General features: G+C 46.1%; 1 protein-coding gene across 1 annotated transcript in view; it reads left to right on the forward strand.

The window, feature by feature from the left end:
* Window positions 1-18,590, forward strand: part of PDZRN4 (PDZ domain containing ring finger 4) — a 494,262-nt gene that overhangs the window by 246,167 nt on the left and 229,505 nt on the right. The window contains exon 2 of the mRNA XM_069627988.1: window positions 7,829-8,082. Within this exon, the coding sequence (XP_069484089.1) occupies window positions 7,829-8,082 (254 nt within the window). The remainder of the gene's footprint in view (window positions 1-7,828; window positions 8,083-18,590) is intronic.

The raw sequence follows: 18,590 nt of genomic DNA on the forward strand, positions 1-18,590 counted from the left end.
GGTGGGCTGAATGTGAGGGAGCAGTTTAGTCACCCCTGCACAGGGTGTCCTTGGAGACCCAAGTCAACTTTATGTCAATTGGCGGAGGTGGTTGTCCAGGCCGGACAACCCCCCTGCTGAGTGATTGACAGCCAGGCTGTGTGAATGGGGGATTTTGGCATAAAAGGCAGGACTCTTGGGCTGGAAGTCAGAGTCGCCACTGGAACTACAAGAACCAAAGAGAAGAAGATGGCTGCTGCAACTCCAGAGTCCCGGTGAAGCCCTGCTGCAGTCCTGAGCTATCTACCCTTCAACGACAGAGAAGATCCAGTACAGATTCTTCTTCCCTTGAGCCTGGTGGGATCAACCAGCTCATCTTACACAGCCAGAGGATCCTCTTCTTGGTCAAAATCGCTGCACACAGCTGTAGTGGTCCGGATAGCCATCTGAAGAGCCTCTCCTGTTTTAAAGGAGTGCACCTTTTATTCACCGCTGCTTTGCTGCTGCTGGCCTCATCCATGGGTAGTGCAGATTGCTCCAGAGGTCCTCATTCTTGTCCTCACGACTGAAGCTCCAGGAACCGTGAGTCTGCAGGAAGTACCAGGAACAACTGCCGTGGCACCAGCTTGCTTCAACCGAATAAGGTACTGTGTCCGACTTCGAGGAATTGGGGTGAACCCTTCTTCTTCACTAAAGGCTTGTCCTTTTCTTCCTTCCCTCTTATAACTTTTGCCTCCCGTCATGACAATATCTAAGTACTCCTGGCAATCTAGAATCATGAAATGTGCTAACTGTGTGATCCTCGGCCGCAGGACCCCTGTTACATTTGACACTGGCGCAGGCCTATTGACTTTTATCTACTGGTTAGAAGGTGCCCTCTGATTCTATCTGCCTTGACAAAAGTATTGCCTATGATTTTTATCCCCAATTCTCTTGTGTTAATTCATGTGCTTAGTGTGTTTTGACTTCGGTTACATTTCTTCCCGCGGGTACGCTTAGTTTTCATAAAACCGAACTGTCCTTACTGTCAAAAAGTGATTGCATATGTACTCTCGTTAACGTCTTTTGTTTCACAACACCGGCTTGTCAAAACCCAATATACTTACCTTGAATTGATCAGCAGGAGGGGAATTGGTTGTGTGTAGTATATTTGAAGTGTGGTTTGATTTGAATAGAAGTGAAGTGTTTTGTGAACAGATGGTTTAAAAATAAATGTATTTATATTTTTTTAACCAGAAACCTTGAGTCAGTGTTTGCTTGAGTCACAGTAATTGTAGTCCTTTGTTTAATCTCTACTACTGCTCTTTTGCTCTTGAGATAAGTCTGGCTGCTCAGCCATTGCTACCACTCTTTCTGTGTAGTACAGACTTGTACCAAGGGTGAAATTCTATTACCACTTGTAGTCTTAATTGTGTGCAGTGGTGCCTAAGGGAACTGCATGTGATTATGTGATTCTGCCTAACAGGCCCCTTGCCTGAGCGCTTTTTGTTGGGATATTGTCCCCTTGTATTCTAGAAAACACGCATGCCTGGAGCCAGTGTGCTGCAGTCACTAAAGGCAGGCGGTGCATTATGAGAGATGGACAAGAACCCAAAAGCGTGACTAAGTCAGAGACCTCAACAAAGTGAGAGTCTGTGAATAGAGGGACAGGGGAGTGTCCCAGAGCTGGAGGAAGACTTTCAGAGACATTAAACCAGTCCCGGCAAATTGTTATGTTTCTTTGTAAGAATCCTTTGAGATAACATGTCTGTTTGCAGTAAATACCTCGGGACTTCTCAGAACTCACCTCACATCAAGGCAGAGTCAAACCCCTCACTATTCCTGGTGGGAGGAACAGAGTTGGCAATCCCAACATGGTACAGATTCTTCTAAGCCTCCGTGTGGAGGACAGCACCTCTCTGCTTCATTTGATGTGAGGAACCAGGTATCCTCAAGATGCTAAAAGTTCTGTGGTCCCCAGGTCAGACATATCAATTGAGAACTTTTATTGGGTCGCTCTCAAGATCCCTTGAGTAAGTCAGGCCACTGCCCTCTTACAGCACTGAGGCATGATCAAAACCATATGATTGTAGTCATGGGCTAACTTACTCACATGTCAAGTCAAGATGGCTCCAGGCTAACTTCCTGTGGTCAGAGCCCTCTCAGCCTCTCACATCTATTTCAAGGGCTCTTTGATCCTGCATTGGGGTCGGACAGGACTTTCCGCCTACAGGGATGGAAATAAGGTGCTGTTCCGGGCCCACTCTAGCAGTGAGCATCTCACAAGTATCCTTCCCACCTCAGACCCCACGGTTCTTCCTGAATGCATCAGGCGCTGACTTCATGTAATATGCTGAAGCTGCCACTTGCAGAAAAAGACGTATTGCCCGAAAATAGCGAATTTAAATGGTCGGATTGACCATTGCTGCGAATGTAGCCTGTCTGAAAATATCGTATTTGCAATAATGCTGACATTACTTTTTATTCATTGACCATTGCTGTTTTGAATACCTGTTCATTGCCTTTCAATGACAAATGACATTATACAGAACGGGTTTGCGGGGGTGTCCCCCGCTCCCTAGGGTCAGTAAAATGTTGTTTATTTTTTATAAGGAGATACGTCAGGAAGACTTACTTGTCCGGCACCATTTTGGTTACATCGATGATCTGATCACAATTAGAGGAAGGGGCTTTGTGCGTTATTGCTTACATACACGGGCGCATTTGGCGTTGCAAATAGTAGAGGAACATGGAATCGATTCAGTTGCTTTCACACAATGACCAGCCGATTGCGAAAGGCGGACATTGACATTTGTGCACTGCGAAGATTTCCGCTCTGCAGTATTGAGGCTCGTTCTTTTTGGCTTCAATCATTTAACATAGATCCGAAAAGACATGTTTCGAACTCTTAAAACTCTTAGTGTTTCATCTTCTAACTAATGTGTGATATGAATTGAAGTCACCTTGACCTATCACCAACTCATTTAAGATTTTTTGAGGGGATTATCATAATATGTCTAATTTCTCATTTCCATTACCTCCGTCCCCAACTTCTGCTTCCTTTATTTATTTATTTTATTTTTTGCATTTGTTATACGTCCAAACCCAGGGGTATCACGGCGTAGGTTACAGAAGTCTTGAATCTCTGGTTACAGTGAGAGAATAGTTACGTTACATACAGATATGTTACAGTGAGGCAATGCATAGGATGGGTTACACAATAGAACTCTGGTCACAGTCACGTCGTTACCAATAGAGTATTCTGTTACAAATAGTTCAGGGGTAGCATGGTTCCTCTGAGTTAGTATTTGTTGAAAAGCCAGGTTTTTAGCGTCTTCTTGAATCTCTGGTGGGATGGCTCATTTCTGGTGACTTTCCACAGACTAGGGTATGGTGACACCCTGTCAGGGACTCTATGCCAACTCAGACAAGGCCAGGCGCTGTAAGACCACTACGTTGGTGATGGGCGCAATATAACTAGTGGTGAACATATGTGTCGTACAGACACACGCGGACGCTGGCGTTCTGCTGCACACCGCCTTTCCGAGACAAATCGGCTGCGCTGGAAAGAAGCGTGTCAATATCTCCTGTCGCTGGAAAGAAGCGTGTCAATATCTCCTGTCGCTGGAAAGAAGCGTGTCAATATCTCCTGTCGCTGGAAAGAAGCGTGTGAATATCTCCTGTCGCTGGAAAGAAGCGTGTCAATATCTCCTGTCGCTGGAAAGAAGCGTGTCAATATCTCCTGTCGCTGGAAAGAAGCGTGTCAATATCTCCTGTCGCTGGAAAGAAGCGTGTCAATATCTCCTGTCGCTGGAAAGAAGCGTGTCAATATCTCCTGTCGCTGGAAAGAAGCGTGTCAATATCTCCTGTCGCTGGTAAGAAGCGTGTCAGTATCTCCTGTCGCTGGTAAGAAGCGTGTGAATATCTGCTCTCTTGCTGCTTAAAAGGCCCCCGCGTCACCTGAGGCTGGCTTTTGTTTGAACATAAACGTCACCACATTTGTATTACTTTAAAATATGATAAATACAGTGGCTGATCAAACAGGTCATGTTAACGCAAGGGCGCACACATCTTAGCCAGGAGACTTGAAAGCCCGAAGCCAATGCCGTTATCTTCTTACACAGAAGCACTCGAGAGGTTGAGAATAAACTCTGCAGCAGAGGACTACATTAGGAGTCAGAAGAGCAAAGGCTTGAGAAAATAGAATTTCCCCACAGACAGACACTACACCGTGGAGGCCCCGTGTCCTGTAGCCCACACCCGCTTCCCAGGACATTAGTCTCTGCCCCAGTTTCAAACTGTTCCGCTGCCTAATTTGATGCCTGCTGAGAAAGTGGATCCCTATTTTGCAGCATATTCTCAGGTGTTTTCCTGAGTACTCCAGCCACTGAAGGTATTCGGTCGCCCTTTTGTGCCCGCTACCTCCCTGGTCGTCTACCATCTTTCGGTAGTCTACGGAGTGCACAAGGTGGCCATCTCGGTGCCGAATGCTGAAGTTGGGCTGCACAGTCAATCGCATTCAATGGACTGGTGGCCCAGGTCTAATTTTTTGGGTGTCAGCCTGAGTATGTGTAGCGTCACTGTGCATCCAGGGGGCAGAACCCCAGCTTCTGGAATAAATGACTAGGTACACTATGGTCCTGTGGAATGCAGGCAGGAATCTGAGCGCATCGCCATTTTGCACAGGGCACTTGTGCTTATTACTGACAGGGCCAGCACCGGCCAGAACCCAACCAAGGCTTTCAATCCTTGTATTCATAGATGTATTCTTATGTTAGTAGTCCGTGTGGTGGTGAATTCTTCTTCCTAGATCAGGGGTGTGCAACCAGTGGCTCTCCTGATGTTTTGGACTACGGCTCCCATGATCCCTCTTCATTGAATATGCTGGCTAGGTCTGATAAGAGTTGCAGTCCAAAGGTGCAGAAGCATGCCCGAGAGAATTTAGAAACATGTCTAAATCCAGCTTAGTGGCAGTCATGGGCGCAATCTTGGGGGGGGACAGGGGTGTTTGTCCCCCCCCCAACTTTCATGGCACACCATGTTGTCCCCATTCATTTGGCTGGGGAACCTTTTCTTCAGATGTCATGCCCTCCCCCCCCCCAACATTTTCAGCAAAGTTACTCCACTGGTGGCAGTGGTGGTAAATACTTGATAGTTCACAGGTCACGTGCTCGCACCTGACAAGGGTCAAGCCTGCCCTTTGCACTTTCGAATCCTGGCAGAGCAGATTCAGCTTTTCATAATCACAAGGTCAAATACATTGAGTACCTTTATATTGGGTGATAACCAGGTGTACGTCAACTCTTTGAAGCTGATATTCGTGTTCCTGCCCAATTTAATGGTATCCAAAGTACTGACCACCCCAAGGTTGAAGGGCTGAGATGGCCCAGCCAGGATTGGAACATGACAACGGTACGTGGGCCACATCGTGCAAAGCAGCGCTTAACCCTGTGAGCTATCTTCTTGGTGGACAGCAAGAACGTGTGCATTTCTTCAGCTTTTTCTATCTCCTGTTGGCCCCGCCTCATGCCAATGTCAGTGGCTGAGGCTGGTAGGCCAACGTTGGCTTCTTCCCCCTAAGCCCCCGCCCGACGCTGACCTTATTAGCAGGTTGTACAGCCCGCCCGATGGTAAACTTCATGGAATGGGCAATGCCCACCCCCCCTCACCGACACGCAGCCGAACGCCCTAGCGCAGTATTGTAAGCACACTTCCGTTGATGTGATGAGCACCAGTGTGTGTGCGTAGAGTGGCGCTCAAGTCCAGGCCTCCTTCACATGATTCCGTGTGCAGTGAACATGTGTGGCTTCAAAGGTGAGACCATTCTGCAGCGGTGCGGAATGTGTGCCGCAAACCCTGTGTCCCTGTGTGTTTTAGGCAGATGGGGAATGTATACAGCTCACTAGTCCCCTGGCCAGTAACACGCCTTCGTGGACAGGACTGCAGGGCCCATGCACGGCTGTTATTACGCGTGCAGTCACTGTCAGACTCGCCGGTGTTCTTTAAAATGTGGCCTGCTCTCTTGGCGCTAATGAGCACAGACATCGAGTACCGCCGCCTGCCCGCCTCCAGCAATTAAGCCATTTCCCCCACAGTGGACGCCACAATGTGCAAAGGGGTGACCTTTATTCAGAGTAATGAACACCGTGCGGACAGACATCGATTGGGGGAAAGAGGGTTTGTTTCGTATGCACAAAACTCACAAAATTGGCGCGTTATTTTAAAGGTCATAGCTGCCTCTATATTTCCTTGAGAAAAAAAACCTGCTATAAATGTTTTGAAAGAAGATAGGCCGCTTTGGCCCTGCGCAGACGAAGGGAGGGTGGGTAAATTGCGTGGTTTTAATGTGGCTCAGTAGCCTTGTCTGTATTCCACGAGGAAGGGGACAAGGGGACGGAAGCACCGCTAAGCACTTCAGAGAAGGGTGTGTTACAGTACACACTTCTTTTGCAGTGCTCCACTGCACCCCAGCTGGGTATGTGCTATTTAAAACCCAGCACATCCAGACAGAGCAGGCTGTGAGAGGATCCAGTGGACCAGTGACAGACAGGGTTCAGCCCAGGCAGGGTCCAAAAGTTGGCAATACTCTTCTTCCCCAGTAGATGTCACTATCACTCCTTCTTTAGAATCACATTGTCAGTTCCAGACGTTTAGAGTTAATTATTTGTTTTAATACCAGAAAGAAAAATATAATATTGAGTATATATTATATTGTAGTCTTGGTAATAGAATGATTTAATACAATTAAAATATATAAGAATCTTATTTCAAGAGAACGGAGAGATTGGAACCTGTGTTGACCTATTTTGACGTGATATTTTCTTTATATTTGAATGCCCCAATCCAGTTATTCACCTGCAAATGGAGAGGTTCCCATGCTGCCCCACTTCTTCTCCTACTTTTCGATCTGTGGGCACATAATGCCCGAGTGCATTTGACACCCACCTACATTGCAACTTGGGTGCACATATTACAAATGTACCAAAGCATGATTTCCGCGTTTTGCGCGCTTTAAATCACAGGCAAAGTGTGCACTTTTCTGGGTCGGCTGCATTTGTGCTTCCTAAGGAGAGTTTTGCTAATTAAGAAAATTAAGGGGCTGATTCATGGAATTAATTATGTGCACCGAAAAATGGGCTTTGTGCGCCATTCTGCCCGCAAATCCCTGTTTCACAAATGGGGATTTGCGGGCAGAATGGCGCACAAAGACAGTTTTTCGGCGCACAAAATTCTATAATTCAGCCCCTTAGTTTCCAAAAAGGGCTGGACCAGTAGACCTACATTACATGTAAGTCACTGCAGACCTGTGCTAATTCCCTGTGTGATGAGTGGCAAGTGAAACTTAAAAGCACACCCACGCTTCAGCACCATCACACTTAATTAGCTGCACACAGGATTCAGCGTTTGAACTTTTTGTTGTTCAGGCGCTGAATCCTCTAAGAGACTTTAAATTAATCTGTTTGTTATTTTGCAGCCTAACCGCATAAAGCTTTAATTTTTGAATAACATCTGAAATGTGGTGCATACAGAATTAGGGCCGAGGCTCACAGATCTGAAATCACTCTCCATGGCGACGAAGGTGAAAGCCAATCGACGGCCCCGCTAATTCAATATGTATGTAATGCTTGACAAACTGCAGAAATGCTCTTCTAAAGCTCTATGTCTTCAAATTGGATTCCTGCAAAGTTTTTAAATGTAGCACAAAGACTTCTGCTTCCAAGCTAAATCCTAATCGTTTTCGCTTGATTGGTCGACAACGAAAAGTTCATTACAATGTGGTGTGCGGCTAAATGAATTATTTATGATGTTTTTCGAGATGACTTTAATGTTGAGAAGTTTCTAGACTTACGATTTTCTTTATTCCTCTTAGGTCAATGGAAAGGATCTTACGAAAGCCACTCACGAGGAGGCTGTGCAAGCGTTCCGCAATGCCAAGGATCCGATTGTCGTACAGGTTCTACGGCATGCGCCGATGAACAGAGGGCATGGAACGCCACAGGAAGCACAGCTCGTGACCGTCAGCACGCAAACCGACATCACCTTTGAGCATATCATGGCTTTGGCCAAGCTGCGACCGTCTACTCCGCCGGTTCCAGATGTCTGTCCGTTCCTGTTGTCCGACAGGTACGTAAGTAGCTGTGGTTGGTCTTCTCAGTGCTGAGGATGTCTGTATCTCGGTTTATAGAAGTTTGACTGTGGAGTTTGTTTAAATGGCAGAAATAGCCTAGCTCAGTGGTGCAAGTCCCTCTGTTCCCATTTGGATCCATTGATTGCAAATGTATCCCATACAAAATTCATGGTGGTTAACATTATAACCTGCCCTGCCTGTGCACCTCGAGGCCCAGAGCTATGACCTGCGGCCCGCTACCGCAGAGTTGTGTGGACCGTTAACGCCTTGAAATGCACTAAAAATAACCGCATTGACATGGGACTGAGGAAAATGGACTCTAAACCTATACTGCTAACACTACAAAGAGCATTCAATTTCCAAAGTCAAAACAACAAGTTAGATTTAAATTGCATGATCAGCAACAGCCGATAAAATGTTTGGAGAACACAAAACAATTCAACAATAACAGAGGTAGCGCAGAGAAACCTAGCAGTGGTGACCGGAATAGGATCCTTTGTCAACATATTTTACACAAGTATAGTCTAATCTACAATTCTCCCTTTTGAGTTTTCATAGCAAACATTTCTGCAATGGTCTTCGTGGTGTTTAAAAGAAGGAGCGGTTATATAAGGATGTAGAAGCCTCGAAGGAGCACCCCTCCCCCAAACCTGTAATCCGGGCCCTATCGCCTCCGAGAAGGAAATTGCTGTATTTATGAAGGACCATTTAGGCAATATTTTATTTTAGAATGGTTATGTAGGTGAAGGCAAGTTGTAGGTTCTGGGGAAAATGGAAGAGGGCTAAATAGAGACCAAGGCAAGACATACACGGATGCCAGAAACCTTGCATTTGTGGAAAGGCATTGTGGCCATTCTGGAAACTTGCCGCGTCTGGCCCTACACGGACCACACCTGTCAATCTAAAGCGTGCCACCTAAATCACCTGGGAAACCTAAAAATGATTGCAACAAAATGATTTATGCCCACGTGTGCAACACTCAAATTGATGGCCGGGGGGATAGCCCGGGGGCAATGCATTTGTCCCGGATGCAAGACAATGACAAGCCTCACGGGTTTGAATTGCGATCCCAACTCAACGGTGTATCCACGCATGTATATAAAGAAGACGAGTCCCAAAATCATGCATCAAATGTAATCTTAACAATGATGCATGGCCCGAGCTCAATCAGCGAAACAAAAAACGGGCAACAAAATAATGAACCAACACAATACACATTGCCCCATTAATTCATGACTGTACCTTCCTCAGGGCGCACATTAAGAAAGTATCTGCAGAAAATTACACAAAATCACAACATGAGAAATATTCAGGAGAACATGGGCCTCATTACAACCCTGGCATTAAGAGGTTAACGGCAGCGTAAAAGGCTGCGGCGCCGTTAAACCCTTAACGCCCGATTCACACTTTAACGCCTGCTTTTTGCAGGCGTTAAAGTCCAACCGGCTAAGGGACCTTGGTGCTAATTACGGCACCGTAATTTACGGTGCCGTAATTAGCGCCTTCCCCATTCCCATTGTGCCCTATGGGCCAAAAATGGGAATGGGGAAGGGGCCATGGTGAATGGGGAATTACCGCCCCACCAACCTTATAATGGGGCGGTAATTCTGCCATCCACCATGGCGGAATCCAGCATGGACCATGGTGCTAACAGCACCATGGTCCAACGCCAGGGTCGTAATGAGGCCCCATGTGAAGCTTTTCAGATTCTCCAATACCTTGCATGCCCTGGTTGAATGCCCAGGAATAGAGGCAGGGGGGCTCTCTTAAGTGTGAAGATGTCTCCCTGTGAGGAAATGAGTGCAGAGCTGAGTAGTAGGTTTTAAATGCTTTCTCAGTCCGACACTACTACTAACCCAGCGGGGATCGCAATCGCAAAGAAGAAAAAAGCACAAGATGAACGGGACACCTCTTTCCTCTGCTTAAGATATTATGGACCAAGGACAGGCTGTCAGAGGGTCTTCAAGAAGGTTGTGAGCCAGCAAGGAACTATCCAAAAATAGTACTCTTGCATCAAAATAAAAGACTTCTCAAATCAAGATCCTATCAAAGTCTTTAATGAAACTAAAAAATACAAAAAAACTATTTGAAATACTAAAAACCCACCAGTGTAAATGAATGCACAGAATATGCAGACTTTTGGATACAAATATCTACCTTGCAAATGAAGGCAGGGGTATGCAGGCAGTTGTCTTTGCAAAAATGTTCACATTTTAAGAATACATCTTTTAAAAAAAAAGGTAAAGGGTGGTGTCTTCAATATCGCTCGTGTCCTTTAAACCAGGCCAAGGGTACAGAACCACTAGAAATACCTTTCTGCCTTGATGTGGGGCTCAACAGCATCAACCAGGTCTATAGACACTTTCCAGCAGTTGGAAAAGGTGGCGTGAGGGTGCTAGTCGGATTCCCCAATGACTCAGGTCGACATCAAGATAGTTGAAGTCTGTGCTCCCCGATGGGTCGAGTGGGGTGGAGACGGTTTGAGGCAATTGCTTACAATGGTTCTAGTCGTAGGCGCGATGGCTCCAAAAGCATTGAATGCTAAACACATTTCTGTGGGTCTTTTAGCGGCTCAAAAATGATTATAGCAGTCGAGTCAGCAGGCAAATGTTTGAGGCAAGAAACAGAGCCCAAAACTGTTGCTATATTCCTGAGATGCTGTGGGAACCTGTCCAGGGTGTCCTTCTTCTTCCCTTCCTAGCCCGTACGATTGCCAGAGAGCACATGCCGGGTCCTGTCAATTGCAGTATTGAGGGTCTTGGGTATCAGTGTCAAGGCAGCAGGTAGGTCTTGTTCGAACAGCAGGTCATTACAAGGTGTATGTGGCTGAGGAGAGGTCTTGCTACTTCCTTGGTAATCTTGATCTTTACTTCATTGACAGAGGACTTTGGACAGATTTTACCCTTATCCATTTGCAGCATAATTCTTCTTCTGGTGTACAAAAAGGTTTAATTCAAAGGTCAAAGGCGGGGGGTATATAATCATTTTGCAAAATTGGATTGGGGCCTTCGATCTCAAGCCTCCTGAAAACGACAAACCTCAGCTTGGTATAACCAGAGTTTTGCATTCTGGTGTCAACTCCCAGAGTGTCTTACCTGTAGGAAGTGGGGAAGGGGCACAGGAAGTGTGTGTGTGTGCGTGCCTTTTCTCCTGGGATACCCTAAACGCCCCCCTTGTCTGGCTTACATCAAGAATCTCCACTATAGCCCACCCTGGTGTGTTATGCTAATTGCACTGGCAGAGTTTCAGTTGAATTACTGGTCCCCTCCGTATCCCTGGGGCTAAATCCTAAGCCTTCCCATTAGAGAAGAAGGCGTGCCTCTAGAGCAGGAATTAACATCCTGCTATGAGAGGAACTCAACCCTAGATGGCAATATACACACAATTCTGGCAGTTGAAGGGGTGACTGAAAAGTCAGTGCAATAAAAAGACATCAAATGGGTTTGACCATTGTAACGAATCTAGGGAGTTCATCCCATCTTCCCAAGCGTGAGCCCCCGCCCCGTGAGGCTAGAGAGGTAAGCACGCTCCGCAGCACCCTTCCTAAAGGTCGAGGTAAGTGGGACGTAACCGAGAGAGACTCCCCCTTTGGGGACAAGGACTCCCGTTCCAGTGAGTAATCTCTACAGCTGTGTACACCATGGCCTACATGGGATGCCCTACAATATTACAAAGCAAGACTGGGACAAAGAAACACTTAATAGACACTGTTATGGTTGAGAAAGAGCATGTCCCTTAAAGTAAAATATCCAATCCACTGAGATAAGTGTGTTAAAGAACGTAGTGTCGGCAACACCTTACGAGTGTGACCTGGGGAGGGAGAGACAGCTGGAGAGGGATTGGCTCAAACAAACACACGGGAAGACCCCCAGCTACGTAACACTCCAGGCGATGTGACCTGGAGAGAGAGAAGTTGAGATGTGAGCATGGTATGACCCTGAGCTACGTGACAGCTAAGGAGAGAGAGAAACAGATAGGCCAGGAGGCCCATGAGATTCAAAATAGCTTGGCATTGAAAACCGGGATGCCAATGCTTTGATGAACCCAGAGAGAGAGAGAGCAACCCGAAGAGCAGAAGCCCGGGGAGAGGAGGTGGCGCCACCACGAAGCATTTGTTGTGGACCGCCGGTGCACAGAAGTTCACTGACACCACCGGAAAAACTACACAGGACGGTGCACAGTTACGCGCCGAAACACAGAGAGAGCCCATGCGGCCAGACAAATCCAATGTAGCGAATGCTGATGGAGATATGCCAGAAGCAAAACGAGATCAGACAAAGGGCTGCCGATGAACGAGACTCCTGTGGACGCCGTCCAGCATACTAGAAGGTAACAGGGAGACCGGGAGTCACGTTATCGTTATAATGTGCAAAGACCTAATCTGAGTAGAAGTGACAAGACAAAGTCAAATCAGAAGTTAAAGAACTAGAAAGAGATTCTTTAAATCTAAGTGTGGAGAGAAAGGAACAGTGCATTATGTTACCCTGGGAGAAGGGGGAAGACATCCAGTATTCTATAGAAGATGAACAGAGTAATAAAGAGAGAGAATCTTATAAATCAGCGATCAGAGGAACTATACAAGTGGAATATGTGTCAAGCCAAGTAGACAAGAACACATTGAATTATAATCACCCTGGGGAGAAAGTCTATCAGAATAACAAGTCAAATCAAGAATGTGTTGAAATCAACACCCCGGCTAATAGATAATAATAATAATAATAATAATAATAAAAGTAAAGATCTTACAAGAGATCGCCCGAAGGGAATTCCGAGGAGACGCGAACAGTCAGTCCTCCCTTTGAAGAATTACAAAGACTAATCCATGAATTCACAAGATATCATTTAAGAATGGTGCATTAAGCAAGAGCACTCTCGACCAGTACTGTAAGTACCCGAGGCGAAGGGAGTCATTCTCCTGCTGTTAGTTCTCCGCCTCGGGAGAAGGGAGTCATTCTCCTGCTGTTAGTTCTCCGCCTCGGGAGAAGGGAGTCATTCTCCTGCTGTTAGTTCTCCGCCTCGGGAGAAGGGAGTCATTCTCCTGCTGTTAGTTCTCGTAGTGGTAGTGTCAGTTAGGTTAGTTTTGCACAGCTGACTTGTTTCCTTTTTTTTTTTTTGTTACTTTCACATATGACAGACGAGCCTCTTCGTTAGTAAAATAGGCATGGGTCGCCCACAGTGATAAGGAAAGCCACGTCGTTTAATGTGTCTTTAATAGGAATCTGTGAACCAGGCTCTCCACACCATACCTGTAGCCTCCCAATGCCCACTGTAGCAAGCCACGTATATTTTTATATGTATTTCTCACTGTGCCACAAGGCCTAGGAGAGGAACATTTATATAATAATTGGGTCATCGGCATCCATAGGTACTTTAGTTTACAGCAGGCGGTCAGACGTGTTCCTTTGTGTCTGCCATGTTTCCAAACCGCCCAACAGTTGCTTGCATGTCAGTAGACATGGCCTAGTCAAGAGAACACATGTGCACTATACATTTTTCGCATTAAGCATTCAGAAAGTCATGCCTGATTAGCGAAGATCATTATCTGAAAGAATTATCAGCATTATTTCGTGTTACAAAATCAAAAAAGCTTAGGATTGTGGAGTAGCGTGCAGATGGCATCTTGTCATACTACCCACAAGCCACGTCTACCTCATATAGATGGCAGGCAGTGTGTTTGGGATTGCTGACCACAGGCACATTAATGATTGGAGACCTACCTGGGCCATGTCATTTAAGCACTGGATGATGAAGGCAAACTACAGGAACCCCTCTTAATTAATGGCATTTTCAGAATACAATCTTGGATTTAGTTAGGACACTATAATGTAGGGATTTATCTTTTGTATATTGTCATAGATGTACTCCGCAGGCTTCCTTTGTGAGTGTGCATTTAAATGTCCTCCCTCAGACCACCTTGGAATTCAGGACCTAGGGTGACAATCTCTGTAAGGAACACGTTGCACTGGGCAGAATGAATAGGACTATTTACTTATGTATTTATTGTATTTGTGTTTGCGTGCCGCATGCCCTTAGGCCTCAGCGAGAGTGTTGCTTTTGTGTACTTCATGCTGCCTTGTACAGCCATGAGATGAGTCGTGTGCCTGAATGCACAACCACTCCAACATGCTTCAGAATAATCAGCAAGCTGTGCGGCGGTACAGTAATAGCCACTCACACTTGACACTGTTCCAGCCTTACGAGTAACTCTATTCTCGTGGTCCTCCCTTCTTTTTTCTGCTCCTCTCTTTCTTCTTTTGGCATGTTGCTTCATTTGCAATGATATGATATGATGAGTCATTTATAACGTGCCTGTGTACAAGTGTTTCTAGGCGCGACAAGACAAGGTAGGACAAAACAACGATCTTTCTAGGCCTTGTGTCATTCAGATCGTGCAAGTGCAGGGGGCGAGGGAGAAGAGAAGTGCCAAGGGGCGGGAAGGGGGGCGTGCAAAAGGGCAGCATTGCTCTGAGTTAGTGCAGCCCGGAGCAGCCGGCTCTGGGTAAGTGCAAGAAGGCAGGGGACTGTTGGGTTACAGATACAGCCTGTATGTGTTCAGTAGGCCAGGAGGCAGTGGAGGTGCTACTGGTCTTAGAGGAGCCTGGTGCCCATAGGGTTCAGAGGGTAGCCAGGCAACCAGTCAGCAGACAGGTAGGTCAGGAAGGGAGGGAGGGAGAGAGAGAAAGCAGAAGCATATAGGAAGGTCATGAACTGCTTCCGGAGACTGAGGTGGTCCTGCTCGAGTTTAAGGGGGGCAGGGAGGCTGTTCCAGAGGGAGGCACTCTGCACAAAAGAGAGATCCACCCCCCCCCCACTCTCTGCCTGGAGAAGCGTCTGACCATCAGAGCGCTGGAGGTAGCTGAGCAAAAGGCTCGAGAAGAAAGGTGTTTAGGAAGAGAGGGTTGGATTTAGTGTGGGCTCCGAACCCAGAAAGCCTTGTGTACAATGCAGAGGGTCTTGAACTTGATCCTTGCAGCCACCGGTAGCCAGTGGAGAGATTTCAGGGCTGGAGGGATACAATACCTGGGCTTGGGTCCAAGGAAAAGCCTTGCAGTCCTGTTCTGAATGAGTTGCAGAGGGCGGAAAGTAGAGGAAGGCAGATTAAGAAAGAGGCTGTTGCAATAGTCCACTCTAGAGAGAAACGGGGCTCTGGAGACAGTGAGTCTCTGGGGAGGAAAGTGAAGAAAGGAAGAATAGCTCCTACTCTGGGTTGTGGCATGGCAATTGTGGTATTCTTCCTCTTGGTCTTGTTCACCCTCAAGGCTCGATCTTCTTCCCTCGCTGTATTCTCTCTCTGGTTTCACTACCTCTCCTCTGGATTATCATTTGAAAGTGTTCATGTTTTGCTCCCTCTCAGCTCAATCCTTGTTTCTGTTGATATCCTGCTGCACCACCCACGTCGTCCCTCTCAGCTCGATCCTTATTTCTGTTGATTTCCCGCTGCACCGCCCTCGTCGTCCCTCTCAGCTCGATCCTTATTTCTGTTGATTTCCCGCTGCACCGCCCTCGTCGTCCCTCTCAGCTCAATCCTTATTTCTATTGATTTCCCGCTGCACCGCCCTCGTCCCCCTCAGCTCGATCCTTATTTCTGTTGATTTCCCGCTGCACCACCCTCATCGTCTACCAGATCACTCTTGAAGCTCCTTGGTAGAATATATCCCCATTATTCATAGCTCAATCTCAAATTCTTTACATTTTTATGTTTTAGGTGTTTTTCTATGCCTCTTGGTTGGAAATAAGCTCAATGTTTCCTCTTCCACACCACCCTTTGCTCTTTCTTGAGGTGGTGGTGGTGGTGGTATATATAAATAAATAAATTGAATGTCAAATATTTAAATACCCTTTAATTGATGGCAACCAAGTTAATAAAGGAATTGATGTATGGATTATTCTATTTTATACTATACTACAATCTTGACACAGCTAATGACAGGGTGTGTCCATAGCTAACATTGTTCCTGCAGCTTATATTAATCATTACCTGTATTTAATAAAGGCAGCAATCCTTAACACAATTAAAATAAAATCAACTCCTCAGGACTGTATACTCCCATTTGTCAAATGTTTTCTTTGGTAATGGTTAGTTCATGTCATTATCCTATGAAGGAATGCAAAAATTGATGATGTTGCATGAAGAATAACCTTGGCATTAATTCCATCATTAAGACTTTGTCTTAATGTAAAGATGCTTAATGAGGGATATTTCCTGCCCATCTCTGCCCTTGTGTCTGAATGAAGGATCAGTGAAAAGAAAGTTACAATCAGGCGAGGTATAAAATAAGCACTATCTCATTGCAAATTTGCTATGTAATTCCAAAGGTTTGCTAATTATTTTGACACCTTTGTAGCGCAGCTGCTGATTTAAGTCAGTCTGGTTAAAGAAAACGCAGCTCACCCTGCATTCTTTTGTTGCCCTTATGGCTCTCTAAACCCTAATTTCTTTGTTCACAGCAAGTTCAATTGGACTAGTGGAGAGAGTCCAGCAGCAATCTTCTCCTCAACTCTTTAGGGTGCCGAGGCTCTTTTGTTGGGAGTGTTAGCCAAGAAAAGGTGTTTCTTTTTCAAATAATTGCAAACCAGCATTAACCAGGGGGATATTTTTATTAAGCAAACTATATTCTGTTTTACAAAGATCAATACGTGTGACCTTTTGAGAAAGTAAGTCTTGCAGTCCCATTACCATGACTATAAGTTGTTACAAAAAAGCCTAATTACAGTATGACTTCTATAAAAGCCTAATTACAGTATGACTTCTATAAAACACTGCATTATCTAATGTTTTCCGCAAAGTTCAGTGTAGGCTAGTGTATCTAAAGCTCACATTGTGAACTATATTTAATTGTGTAGGGGCTGTGACATCATAATGACAAGCATGAGAGAACACATTTGAAAATGTACGCTATCACACAGCTTAATGTTTTTGATGGAAATCCTACCTTTGTAACATGCTGGTTACATGTATATGTTCCCAGAGTCCGTAGAGTGACGAGTCCCCAGAGTGAACGGATGTGTTGCGTAGAGTGGACGAGTATGTAGAACGAACAAGCACAGATTGCATCCAATACGGATGAGTGCGTAGAATAGATGAATACGTCGAGCTGCCGAATGCGTAGAGCATGGACCAGCCAGGTGCGCAAGCGTGGAGCAGACAGGAGTGCATACATGAGGCAGACAGGTGTGCATGCATGGGACAGACAGGAGTGCATGCGTGAGGCAGTCAAGAATGCATGCTTGGGGCAAACAAGAGTGGATAGAAGTGCATGGAATGGACTGGAGCACATAGAATTTGTGTGACGTATATAGTATGGTTTGGAATGCAGAGAATGTCTGAAAGGGCAAATAACCCACCATATCTCATCACCACGCTTACTCTCTCCTTACATCACCACTCAACTAGAACACAGAGATGCTATGACACCATTCGGTATAACTGTTCTCATACCAACATTCGCCGCTCACTCCACATCATTCTAAGTAATCACTGCTGGTTACACACACCCCAGCCAGGCGTTCTCCTCAGGCCTAACGCAGCCACATGCGGTCTGGATAAATCCTGCCAGAACGAACACATACTCCTGACCTCTCAACCATCACACCTACCGCTAGAAAGCAGCTATTACACGGATACCGCACGAGCTGCACACATACCCGGTGCTCACACGCACCTTTTGACTCTCTCTACTCCCTCTACTGATCTGAACTTCGGTTCCCGAGGGCGTTCAACCTACCAGCGCCTTCAGACCATACCAATGGTATATAAGGCGCTATATAAATGCAAAATAACAATAACAATATGTGCAGCTGGCGCCTAACGCATGAGCAAATTCCAAAAGCAAATTGTAAGCTCCTTGACATTCTATCTAATCAACCTGTTAATTTAAACCAGCTACCCTGGAAGCGGCAGTTCACAAATTACAATTTTCCACCTGTTTTGCCCAATTCGCTACCCACTACATCTCCATCGCTTAGTAGCCAGCTTTGTCTTTGTTATTACAAAATGAAGACCCAAAACTGACTAGGTGCTTACGTAAAGTAGTGATCAATAGTTCCATCCAGTTTGTACATCTGCAGACCTACTGCAACAGCATACACTGTATTCCGTCTCCAGTTCTCTTGCTATATGAACACACTGCAAGTGGAATCTGCCATCTAACGCCCCACGGTACGACGGCCCCTGCGTATCTCTCCTGGCTGCCATCTTGGGGCTGGTGCTCTGAGCGACGTTCTCTGTTGCTTCCACTGGAGTCCCTCGCCCAATTTCACCCTGCCCCCACACTAACTCTCTGCACTTTCTCATCCCACCTAGCTCCTGAGTGACATTCGTCCCTCCCAGCCAGCCACCAGTTGCTGGAGACAGCATTTTCCAATTGCAGACACATTTGTTTGTAGTTTATAAGCCTGCTTCCCTTAAAAAGTCTCAGTACCCTTGATCCTGGCCAGGGTTCTTATAGCGATAAATACTGCTTTCGGGGGCAGCTGGGCTGTGATCTGGACTTACCAGCTCGGG

The sequence above is a fragment of the Ambystoma mexicanum genome, chromosome 12 (assembly GCF_040938575.1).
Source record: "Ambystoma mexicanum isolate Mex_15411 chromosome 12, UKY_AmexF1_1, whole genome shotgun sequence".
Lineage (NCBI taxonomy): Eukaryota > Metazoa > Chordata > Amphibia > Caudata > Ambystomatidae > Ambystoma > Ambystoma mexicanum.